The 12,990-nt window shown below is 47.0% G+C and overlaps 1 protein-coding gene across 7 annotated transcripts in view; it reads left to right on the plus strand.

The window, feature by feature from the left end:
* Nucleotides 1-12,990, plus strand: part of tenm1 (teneurin transmembrane protein 1) — a 185,562-nt gene that overhangs the window by 140,226 nt on the left and 32,346 nt on the right. For all 7 annotated transcript variants that reach the window (XM_056260097.1, XM_056260098.1, XM_056260100.1 and 4 more), the window contains one exon: nt 1,063-1,295. In XM_056260097.1, the coding sequence (XP_056116072.1) occupies nt 1,063-1,295 (233 nt within the window). The remainder of the gene's footprint in view (nt 1-1,062; nt 1,296-12,990) is intronic.

Genomic DNA, 12,990 nt, shown 5'->3' on the forward strand with positions numbered 1-12,990 from the left:
TCCGTTCCGCATGATCCTCTTGTTTGTTAACATTCTTAAGTCTGAATCCGGCTTGAATTGGTTTGAAATTGACGCCATCCTTAATATTTACATCTGAGTAGAGCACAGATATGGCACATTTCGTATTTCAGAAGAATGGGCTTAATCGAAACAGGACATAAACGGTGCGTTCAAGCCAGACTGTGGAGAGAGGTTCTGTAATAATGCAAAATATGTAAAAAATAAAACAACAACAAAAAAACATTGTTTTTTGAACAATCAAGCATGAAAGCATATTCTAGTACTCCCTACAAACTAAATCAAGACTTTGTAAAAGGACCCCTTTAAGTGTCAAATTTATCGGTATGTGCATTCCCAAGAAACTGAACCCATGACCTTTGAGTTTTTAGCGGCTTAGCAACAGGAACTACTCCCCTTTACCCTGACCTCATAGCCCCTACACAGTTCTAAGCACTCTGCTGTCCTTAAACCCAAAAGAGTGAATCGACTCCCCTTAAATGTCAGAGCAGCAGAGTGCCTCATAATCTACAAGTACCAAACTCACCACAACTCAGACACCACAGGTGATGTGCCAGAGGACGTGTTGTGCTTTGTCATGGGGAGCACAATCCAAATAACATGTTTCTGTTATCAAAAGACAAAAAAGACCTCATCAATTTTTGTGGGGGACAATGTTTCGCTCCTTTAGGAAAATCTTTTTTTTTTTTTTCATTTCTTTCATTCTGCCCAAGGAACAGATGATAAAGAGGCAGCTGGTAGATTTGCTCTTAGGGCAGAACCGGATGGAGGGAAAGGAAAGGAAGATTATAGGCTTGCAGGGGTCCGACACACTGTAGGGGCTGAGAGTTTTGATCAGGGCTTGAGTTCAGTATGATTGAAATTTCTGCAAGGCGCTGAGACCTGGAGGGTTTTTTTACTCTAACCTTGTGTGAGCATGACTCTGTGTGTGGTTGTTTTTCGGTATGGATTTCGACTTTTGAAATAGTTTCAGCATAAGTACATTGCCAATATGTGTGTAGCCCTGCTTTGTCATAAAGCCTTGTTTAAATTCTTTTCCTTCAGCTCCAGTCCGGCTCATAAGTACTACTTGTCTATGGATCCTGTGCACGAGTCGCTCTACCTGTCGGACACAAGCAGCGGGAAGCTGTACCGCCTGAAGACTCTGACTGAACCGAAAGATCTCAGCAGGAACGTGGAGGTGGTGGCTGGCAGCGGGGAGCAGTGCACACCCTTCCACCCAAACCAGTGCGGCGATGGAGGCAAGGCCACTGAAGCAGCGCTCAGTAACCCCAGGGGTGAGAATCCAGCGCACACACATGCTGCGCTTCTGAATTCAAAGAGAAAGAGCGAGTGAGCAAGGCAAAGTGGTAATTGAAGGAGGTGAGAGAAAAATATAGGCATATTTCAGTGAGAGAAATGGGAAAACTGAAAAAGTAAGATAAATGAAAGATGCCTTCCTTCTTTGTTAAATCAGGTGGAGCGACTATTAGTCCCGCCTATCCATCACTGCCACTGTCTCTTTAAACCCGTCAGTCAGGCTGATGGACAGACAGGGGCGTGGCTAACGGGCACGTATGTTCTCTTATCCTTCAAGCCTCATTGTGCACTCTGTCTCACACAGTAACTCGCTCACTCAACTGTCGCAGTTAAAAGCCTCCACTTACTTGTAAGCCCCTGAGGATAGAATTCATAAAGAATCCCAGAGCAGGAATGTTATGTATGTGTGCGCACGCACTTTGATTTCGGACTGTTCTGAAAAGAACTGTGTTTCAGATCAAACTGTAAATCACATTTAAAACTGATTTAAGCCTTTTTACACTCACTTCAACGATCCATATGCATTTGTTTCCGGCATACTTATGGATAAAAGCCTTCCGTTGTGCGTCTCGGGGTAGAATACCCATTTTTCCCTTTGTTAAAGTGTTTTTACTGAAGTCTATTATCTGTAACAGGCTCTGACCAAAATGCTGAGAGCTTCAATAACTGCAATCCGACCTTCTATGTTCTCAGGCCATAAGGGGGTCCGCACAAATAGACTGCAACCAAAGTGTTAGCAATTCAGTGTCACGATTTTTTTTCTCCGTTTAATTCTGCTAAACTGACCCGTATCGCTGATATGTGTCACTATACATACCAGTCTTGACAGTTCTGTACGGTGGTGTGTGGCTTGACTTTGGCTTGCTGTTGATTCAATTAATCTCAATATACAGAATGTTTTTTATAATCAATATCTCTTTATACACATAGAAACTCAGAGTGATGCAGTATTGATCTCTGCACCATGGCAGCATCTTCCGTGACTATGATCTCTTTAGTGCTGTAAAAACGGATAGTCTTCGGCTAGTTTCAACTACCGAATGCCCAGAGCTTCATGCTGGGAGCCAGTAAACAAGTCAAAATAAAATCAAAATTATGCTTTTAAAATACCCTGTTAGTTTTGAAAATAAGATTTTATTTTAAAGAGATTTGACGGAAAATTACAGGAAAATTTACTGGCAGGATTGACATTTTCAGCATCTGTAAATAATGATTTTTGAGCATTTTTGGACTGCAAAAAAAAACGAGATTTTACCCCCTGCTGTATTTGTTGCTCTAAGATCAAGTTGTGGTTCGGGCATCACACTAAAGCAGTGGTTCTCAACCTTTTTGAATCCAACACCCCCTGTTGCTTACAAAAATCTCTGAAGACTTTTCCTTTTTTTTGTGTGATTTGCTGGATAAGGATGTATAAAAAGAAATATATTTTTATAAAGATTTACTTACAATTTCAACCTGATCAAATATTTTAGAGCTTGGCATAACTAGAAAAATGCATATAAATGCATTATAAAACTGAAATATTTATAAAAACTGTCCAAGGAGTTATATAAGATTTTATTCATGTATATGGCTTTTCCAAGTCTAGAAATCAATCTAATAAAAATTAAGCTACCTCATATATCCAGTTTTTGTTGAGGGTGTGAATTAAAATGAGAAAAATATTTATCTTTAATTGTTTAGGTTTATTTCAATGTGTTATTTTAAATAAATTTATTTAGTCTTATTTTAAATAATTTTAAGCCATCTTGAGACCCCTTGGAAGAGGCCACCTAGTGTGCCCCGGCCCCCTGGTTTAGAACTGCCCAAAGGTGTCATATTCTGATTTTTCTACTCTGCTTTTCTGTTTTTAGGTAAAAAGAATTGCTCATAACAGCAGTATGGCATACTTTTTAACAGCTCACATTAAGGACATTAACGGACAAAGGATTTTGAATCGAATGTGAATCCAATAGAGCTGCACAGCTTTTTTCAACATTGATAATCATAAGAAATCTTTCATGAGTCAAGTCAAGTCACCTTTATTTATATAGTGCTTTTTACAATATAGATTGTATCAAAGCAGCTTCACAGTGATAACATGAAAATAAACCGCATGAACCGCAACGTAATTTTTTTTTTTTTTTAAATCCGTAATTTAAAAAAAAAATAAAAATTAAATTTTAAAATCCCCCCCCCTGAAATTACGAGAATAAAGTCTAAATATTTCGAGAATAAGGTCTAAATATTTCATGATTAAAGTTGAAATATTTCGAGAATAAAGTTTTTTTTTTACGTTGCGGTTCAGGGCTTCAGTACCTTTTGGCTTATTTAGTCATCCAATTGTAAAAAACATTCAATAAGAAGACATTGTACTACTTTAAGTATGATTCCTAATAGAGCAACCGCTGAGCAATTCCTCTGAGATTCTGCTGTACATAAAGGGGCTGTTTACACCTGGCCACTGTGATCGGATAGCTATCCGATCGTGAAAAGACCAGGAGTAAATGCCCTCCGAAACGCATTCGAGACAGATTTAAATCCGATTGCTCAAACCACTTCAGGAGGTGGTCTGGGCTGCATTCCAGACGAAACTGGACAAGTGTAAATGCATCTGGTTTTTTAAACCACATATGTGAATTTTACTCCTCCCAACAATGCTAAAAAATAAACGTGTGAGAGCGTGTTATAGGCTATATGTCATGTTATAGCCAGATATGACGGCGCCACTGCAGCACGCATCACCGCAGATGAGCAGCTGAGCGATCTATTCATCAAGCCAACGTGCAAACTACCACAAAAAAAAGTCGCAGACGCTTAATACACAATCATCTTCATTAAAAGTAAAGAAATGAAAGGATTACCAGTGCTGTTGCCGCTCTCTATTATTGCGGTCTTTGATTTTGAAATTAGCTGATGATCAATATAATGCAGCTCATATCTGTTGCTTTCGGTGACGTGAACTTCATTAAATCTGCATATAGCGCGAGAATTGAAGATCGGATTTATATCCGTTTTGCGAAAACACATTTATGTGACCAGGTGTAAATCATAGCTCCCTGTGGGATAGGGTGCCCGCTGTCTGGTCTGATGCCAGCCAAAAGTTTAAGAGAAATAGAGAGAGAGAAAGACGAGAAGCGAACACAGATAGATATGCTCCATTCAGTCTGAGTCCAGCAGGTTTAGAGAGAAGCACTCCTGAAGTCTAAATTATTGTGATCTGCTTTTGAATTTTAATATACTGTATGTGTGTGACGATTAGTTTCTCCTCTGATCATTTTCAATCCAACCAGCATTTGGCATTTTAGAAGATGAGTAAGAAAGTGAGCTTCTGGACCTGTGGGTTTCTGTGTGTCTTCAGGACCCTTTGAAGGGCAGAGGGAGGTATACCCCTCCGAAGGCAGAATAAATAATTAAGCTCGTTATGCTCGTTAAGTGGGTAATATGCCTCGTAATTGGCACCCATAACAAGATGCATTTGTAAACAGGCCTATTGAGGCAGATGGAATTTCAGCAACAAGGGTAGTGCATGTATTTGAATTTGCGTCTGGTTTACAGCACAACATGATCTGTATTGTTTGTTGCACACAAGAAAAGAGAGAGAGTCTGAACGGATACTCAGCATTTAAAGCCGCTCATCATAACCAAATAGTAGATTAAAAAGTTAAAGAACTGTGTACCATTTTAGGATAGTCAACAAAAATAGGTGAAACTGTATTTACTTAAGTGAATATATCTCAGAATTGATTTTGAAAGTCAGTTTCTCTATAGGGACATACATCAAAGTCTTGACCACAAAAAAAAGTAATTGAACATTTCCACTGTTATTGTCCAGGGAAAATGATACAGATCAGATTTCATAGTGGCAGTCTGCCATTACATACTTTTTAATGGCTTATCAACTACATTTAAACATTTAAAACTATAATGCAGCACATAATTCATAAAGAAATATCATAATATTATTTTGGCCAACAAAAACTATAATTAAATATACAACAGAGCAAACACGACAACTATTGTACATGCTCTTACAAATGTGCTAAATAATAATTATAACATAAACATTTTAAATTATGAAATGCTAAGGCATAATTATGAAATAAAAAGATAAATATATGACAGTTCAAATTGAGATGTCATAATGATGACACAAGTCAAAATTATGTTAAAGTTAAAAATATATGAAAATATGAAAAATATATTTTTACTTTTTATGTAATAGTTAGCACTTGTGTTTCTGTCCTATATAGCAGTGAAACAGTTCAAATAGATTGGTTTACATCACGTACAGATTTTGAAATTATGCAGATTTCAGTGCTTCTTTTACCCAGTGGCCTGCGGCACCTCATTTCCCCTTCTGCCTCTCTCTCTCTCTCTCTCTCTCTCTCTCTCTCTCTCTCTCTCTCTCTCTCTCTCTCTCTCTCTCTCTCTCTCTCTCTCTCTCTCTCTCTCTCTCTCTCTCTCTCTCCCTAAATTGAATTAATTAATGAAACAGAAACGGTTATCATTCTGGAAGTTTGCTGTAGATTTGACTTCTTAAATGTCAAGTCAAGTCACCTTTATTTATATAGCGCTTTTTACAATACAGATTGTATCAAAGCAGCTTCACGGTGATAACATGAAAATAATACAACAAAGTTTGTTTCTAGAAGGAAATTGCGTCATCGTCCACCTTAAGTAAGGCAGATCAATAATATTGTTGAATATTAAATGTCCCCAACTAAGCAAGCCAAAAGCCAAGGCAACAATGGCAAGGAACCCAAACTCCATCAGGTGACAGAATGGAGAAAAAAACCTTGGGAGAACCCAGGCTCAGTCGGGGGCCAGTTCTCCTCTGGCCAACGAAAGAACAGTGTATGATTATGATTCAGGCAGCATTACAGGTCAGAAGTCAGATTGGATCAGAACATTCAGAGTATTTATCCAGTTCCATCTGGATGGAGGTCGGAGTCATCACGCCGGTATGGAGACGAGTTTGTTGAGGACCAGTACCGATGGCTGTCGCGTCGATGAGGCCTTCACAGGGCTGATGAGGCTGGCACTTCAGGGATGCGTTGTGGATGGGTCCAGGCCAGTGTTGTGTGTAACGCTTCAGTAACGTAACTACTTTTTCGGGTAAAAAGTAGTGTAACGCGCTACTACTGAAAATTTGGTAACGAAACGTAGTTCCTTTTTCAATTCGGCGAAACGTTACTTTTCCCAGGGACAAATAATGATTTGACAGCGATCTCCGTCATTTGACAGATTTGACAGCGATCGCCATCTCCGTAGTGAACGCCCACAGAGAGAAATACACATAATGGATTACATAATCAGAGAGTTGCCTATTTACTATAGGAACTGCACATATTCAGTTTTTACAGTGTGGGCTAGGAAAAAAAACAGGCAATGCAACTAGTGAAGTACTGCTCTGTGTCAGCTATTATAGGCAGTTTATCCATATGGAGAAGGCGCTGTTACCACTATCCATACTGATATGTGTGAGCTGTCATTTTACTGGAGCTCTGTTGAAATGCACCAATGTGGGCAGATTTTCTTGCTGTAAAATGACTCCAAAAATATGTGGTTCCTGTTAGTATTATGCCATGTTTAATATTATCTGATTAAATTGTGAATCCAAATAAAGCGTGTGTGTGTGTGTGTGTGTGAGAGAGACACAGAGAGACTCGATCTCTCCCAGAGTAAATCAACGTGGTGAGAACAGACCAATATGTCTGCTTATCTCTGTGATTCTCATTAGAGGGAGAGACCGAGAATAAAGAGAGCAAATTAGAGATGGGAAAGGAAAGCCGCAAACACGCGCACATACACACAGTGCTATTTGCCATAACAAACTCTGATGTGTGTGAGAGAGATGGTTATATAAGCCCTTTCCCACTTCAGAGTGAAATCCCTCTGGAGGACAAAAATATCGGTAAGCGACATGCAGCAAAAAAAAAATCATAACCTCTGTGCTTATTTGTGTGGAGGTGTTCCAAACAGCAAACAGTACCAGCTTACATCTTTTACTACTTCATGGTGACCAAACTGAACAGTATACAACCAGAGGAGACTGCACAGAATACTGTATCCCACAGTGCAATGCACTAGACTTGACCTTCAGTTTCAGTGTGGTAAATTAGCTAGATTATCAGCAGTGATTCTTATAACATGTTTCTTCATCATGATCAAGATTTAATATTTAATATTAGAACACATAATATTTTGACATATTAATTGAAAAAAAATGTAGTTTAGTTTTACCTACTCTTTTTTCAAAAAGGGTCACTTCCTTTACAGAATGTAATCTATACAAAAGATACAAAAACAAAAGTTCCCTATCGGTCAGTCACTACAACGTAGGTCAGACTGACCAATAGGAATCTCGCTAGAGAGGCCAATCTACTTCGAGTGAAACTAAAACAAGCCAATGCACATTGGCATGCAATCATTTGCATCAGCTGCGCGTCCTCGTCAGCGCGGGTATTTAACAGCAGCTGTCATGATTGCACACTAGCTTTTTGCTTCGGAGCCAAACGCTTCATGTTAAACCTACAGAGTGTTACTAAGCGAGCCTCTTCTTTGGACCTCTCCTTCCCGGTGCGGGCGTTACAGCACGGCAGCGCGAACAGTCGTCTTTTTCTCTCTCCTGTCTGTGGTATTGAGCAAACCAAAAAGCTGTTGTAACAGCTGGTAAGGTGCGCCGTACGAGCGCTCAAAAGCTGTTTTCACAGCTGGTAAGACAGCGAGAGAGAGAGAGAGAGATCGCGCACAGACAGGTGCACATTCCTGTCTGTGTTCGCAGTGACTGTTCCCCTGCGTGTTTCAGCACCAGTGAGAGCAGTCCCTAAAAGAGCTTACACAAATAGAGAGCGTCTTTTAAAGAAAAAGATGACTTTCTATTTGTGTGTTTCTGGATGCGGTCGTTACCTGGGCTCACAGGATGGTCACAAACGCTGCCTCGTGTGTCTGGGCATTGAACACGCTGAGGCAGCGTTTGTGGATGAGTCATGTACCCATTGTGGGAAGATGACCATCGCGGAGCTACGGTCGAGACTCCTGTTCCTGCAAAGGGGCGGAGTCCCCGTGCCTCTGCCTCGTTCCAATCCTCCTCAGAGGGTTGCTTCGGGCGGGGGCGCGGGTGACCTGAGGATCACGGTGAGCGCGTCTCCTTCGGGGAACCAACCCCCTAGGAGCCCTCACCCCTCTCATGCTCCGCAGCCAGTTGAGCTTCCATTGGAGAAAGCTGGACCATCCTCGAGGTGTGTACCGGTTGTCTCCTTTGGGGCTCCCAGTGACCAGATGTCGATCGCTGCATCGGAGGGTGGGTCAGACTTCTCTGCGGACGACGACTCGGCACCGCTGCCTCCTTCGGGGGTGCCAGCGGTGCCTGAGACGGACCCGGAGATGATGGCCATGCTCTCCCGGGCCGCCAACGGGGTCGGGCTCGTGTGGAATCCTCCACCGTGTCCCGAACCCTCGAGGTTGGATGATTGGTATCTCGGGGTGGCGCGCGCTGGTTCTCAGCAACCCACCCCAGTGCCTTTCTTCCCGGAAGTGCATGAGGAGCTTACGGGAACGTGGACGGCACCTTTTACTGCCAGAAACCGTTCCGGTGGCTCCTCCTCCCTCACCACCCTTGATGGCGGGGCAGCTAAGGGATACACGCGCATCCCGCCAGTGGAACGGGCCGTTGCTATGCAACTGTGCCCTAACTCCACTTGGCGTGGAGAACCGTGTCTCCCTTCCCGGGCCTGTAAGTACTCGTCGGATTTAACCGGCAAGGCTTACAAGGCCTGTGGGGAAGCTGCCTCTGCCATGCACGCCATGGCGTTGCTGCAGGTCCATCAGGCCAAGGCACTGAAGGACCTGCACGAGGGTGGTCATGATCCCCAAGTTCTTCAGGAACTTCGCATCGCGACGGACCTCGCGCTTCGTGCGACGAAGGTGACCGCGCGGTCGGTGGGTCGTGCGATGTCCACCATGGTGGTCCAGGAACGCCATCTCTGGCTGTGTCTGGCTGACATGAGGGAGTCTGACAAACTCCGGTTTCTCAACTCCCCTGTGTCCCAGACCGGCCTCTTCGGCGACGCGGTCGAGAACTTCGCCCAGCAGTTCTCGGCTGTACAAAAGCAGACGGAGGCCATCAAACACATCCTGCCGCGGCGGCCAGCTGCTGCCTCCACCCCGCCGCCCGCGGCACCTCAGTCTGCTCGTCGCCGAGGGCGTCCGCCTGCGTCTGCCCCTGCTCCCGTGCCACAGCAGCAGCCTCCACCTAAGCGGCGCCGTGGAGCCAGTCGCAGGCAGGGCGCCCCGCCCGTCCAGGCCCCCGCCAAGAGGGGCGGCAAAGCCAGGGGTAAGCGGCCCTAGGACGGGCGACCCGGAGATGGAAGGGACTGCTCTCCAGGAGACGATGACTGCATCGCTCCCTCCCCCGGAAGAGGGCCGGGTGGAAAATCCTGTGTTTCGTTTTGTTTGTGTTCCGCCGCTGGCCTCAAAACCAGCGGTACCCAAATTTTCAATAAAAGAGCAGTTTCTACCATCTCTGGGTCCGAAGAGGACCCGGAGAGCAGTGGGAGGACAGAATCCTCACCACTCTCATCCGCCTCCTCTGTCGCCAGTGAGCAGCAGTGTGCAGTTCGAGAACGCCACCGAGCCGCCTCCTGCACCTCCTGCCCCGTGGAACCAGGTAAGTGCTGCACAGCACACACAGACCCTGCTACGGGCCGCCTCCCAGAGAGAGCCTCCCGAGCCACGTCCCTGTGTTCCACCTCGCTGCCCCACTCCGGGTACGCCTACAGTCCCTTTGGTCCCGCTTGCACGGTCTCTGAGAGCCTGGTTAGCGCTCCCCAGTCCGTCTCGCTGGCTCATTCGGACCATCAGGCTCGGCTATGCGATTCAGTTCGCCCGGCGTCCCCCCAAGTTTCGGGCCATCCACTCCACTACAGTGAGAGCAGCCGATGCCCATGTCTTGCGTGCGGAGATCGCAGTCCTACTGGCGAAGGACGCGATAGAGCCGGTCCCTCCAGCCGATATGAGGTCAGGGCACTACAGTCCCTACTTCATTGTACCCAAGAAAGGTGGTGGGTTACGACCGATCTTGGATCTGCGAGTTTTGAATCGGAGCCTCCACAAGCTACCGTTCAAAATGCTCACGCAGAGACGCATTTTCGGATGCATCCGTCCCCAAGATTGGTTTGCAGCGATCGACCTGAAGGACGCGTACTTTCATGTCTCGATTCTTCCTCGACACAGGCCGTTTCTGCGCTTTGCGTTCGAGGGTCGAGCATATCAGTACAAGGTCCTGCCCTTCGGGCTGTCCCTGTCTCCCCGTGTCTTCACGAAAGTCACGGAGGGGGCCCTTGTTCCCATGAGAGAACAGGGCGTTCGCCTCCTCAACTATCTCGACGACTGGCTTATACTAGCACACTCTCGAGATCAGTTATGCGAACACAGGGACCTCGTGCTCACGCACCTCAGCCAGTTGGGCCTTCAGGTCAACTGGGAAAAGAGCAAACTCGCCCCTGTGCAGAGGATCTCTTTTCTCGGTATGGAGTTGGATTCGGTCGCACAGACAGCGCGCCTCACAGAGCAGCGCGCTCAGTCGGTGCTGAACTGCTTGAACACGTTCAAAGGCAGGACAGCGGTCCCACTGAAATTTTTTCAGAGGCTCCTGGGGCATATGGCAGCGGCAGCAGCGGTAACTCCGCTCGGCTTGCTTCATATGAGACCGCTTCAGCACTGGCTTCACGGCCGAGTCCCGAGATGGGCGTGGCATCATGGCACTCACCGGGTGGCAATCACACCGGCCTGCCGCCAGACCTTCAGCCCGTGGTCAGACCTCTCGTTCCTTCGGGCAGGAGTCCCCTTGGAACAGGTCTCCAGGCATGCTGTGGTTTTCACAGATGCCTCTGCCACCGGCTGGGGTGCCACGTACAACGGGCATGCAGTGTCAGGGGTGTGGACGGCTCCCCAACTGCATTGGCACATCAATTGCCTCGAGTTGCTAGCAGTACATCTCGCTCTGAGCCGCCTGAAAAGGCCGCTACGGGGCAGGGACGTGCTGGTCCGTACGGACAACACTGCGACCGTGGCGTACATCAACCGACAAGGTGGTCTACGCTCCCGTCGCATGTCGCAACTCGCCCGCCATCTCCTCCTCTGGAGTCAGAAGCATCTGAGGTCGCTTCGAGCCATGTATGTCCCTGGCGTGCTCAACCGTGTGGCCGACGAGCTATCACGAGCTGTGCTTCCGGGAGAATGGCGACTCCACCCCCAGGTGGTTCAGCTGATCTGGAGAGAGTTCGGAGAGGCTCAGGTAGACCTGTTTGCCTCTTTAGAGACCTCCCATTGCCAGCTGTTTTACTCCCTGACCGAGGGAACACTCGGCTCGGACGCACTGGCACACAGCTGGCCCCGGGGCCTCCGCAAATATGCGTTTCCCCCAGTGAGCCTACTTGCACAGACACTGTGCAAAGTCAGGGAGGACGAGGAGCAGGTCCTTCTGGTGGCTCCCTATTGGCCCACCCGGACTTGGTTCCCAGAACTCATGCTCCTTGGGACAGTCCCTCCCTGGCCCATTCCTCTGAGGAAGGATCTTCTGACTCAGAGACGGGGCACCCTATGGCACCCGCGTCCAGACCTCTGGAAACTCCATGTCTGGTCCCTGGACGGGACGCGGAGGTTCTAGGTGACTTACCCCCTGAGGTACTTAACACCATCACTTCAGCACGGGCGCCGTCCACGAGACGTGTTTACGCCCTGAAGTGGAACCTGTTCGTCGAGTGGTGTTCTTCTCGCCGAGAAGACCCCCGGAGATGTTCGATAGGGTCTGTGCTTTCCTTCTTGCAGCAAGGGTTGGAGCGAAGGCTGTCTCCCTCCACCCTCAAAGTACATGCTGCCGCTATTTCAGCTTATCACGACCACATAGATGGCAAAACAGTGGGGAAGCACGACCTGGTCGTCAGGTTTCTTAGGGGGGCGAGACGATTAAATCCTCCTCGACCCCCCTCCATACCCTCTTGGGATCTTTCCCTGGTGCTTCGAGCACTTCAGGATGTTCCCTTTGAGCCTCTGCAGTCAGTAGACTTAAAGCTTCTTTCCATGAAGACTTTGCTACTGGTTGCACTGGCCTCTGTCAAGAGGGTAGGAGACCTGCACGCATTTTCGGTCGACGAATCGTGCCTAGAGTTCGGGCCGGGTGACAACCATGTGGTACTAAGACCCCGGCCTGGCTATGTGCCCAAGGTTCCTACCACTCCCTTCAAAGACCAGGTAGTGAACCTGCAAGCGCTGCCTTTGGAGGAGGCAGACCCAGCCCTGGCTTTGCTCTGTCCCGTTCGCGCTCTGCGTATGTACGTGGACAGAACTCAAAGCATCAGGACCTCAGACCAGCTCTTTGTCTGTTACGGAGGCCAGCAGAGGGGAAAGGCTGTCTCCAAGCAGAGGATGGCCCACTGGATAGTGGATGCCATCGCCTTGGCTTACCAAGCTCAAGGCGTGCCCTGCCCGCTCAGGTTGCATGCACACTCCACGAGAGGCGTTGCATCCTCCTGGGCGCTGGCACGTGGCTCCTCGCTAACAGATATCTGTAGAGCTGCGGGCTGGGCGACACCTAACACGTTCGCTAGATATTATAGCCTACGTGTAGAGCCGGTCTCCTCCCGTGTTCTCACCCTAAACGGGTAGAAGCACCGAGAGGCCCGGCTCTGT

This window comes from Rhinichthys klamathensis, unplaced genomic scaffold (genome assembly GCF_029890125.1).
Source record: "Rhinichthys klamathensis goyatoka isolate OS25496 unplaced genomic scaffold, OSU_Roscu_1.1 h1tg000172l_1, whole genome shotgun sequence".
Lineage (NCBI taxonomy): Eukaryota > Metazoa > Chordata > Actinopteri > Cypriniformes > Leuciscidae > Rhinichthys > Rhinichthys klamathensis.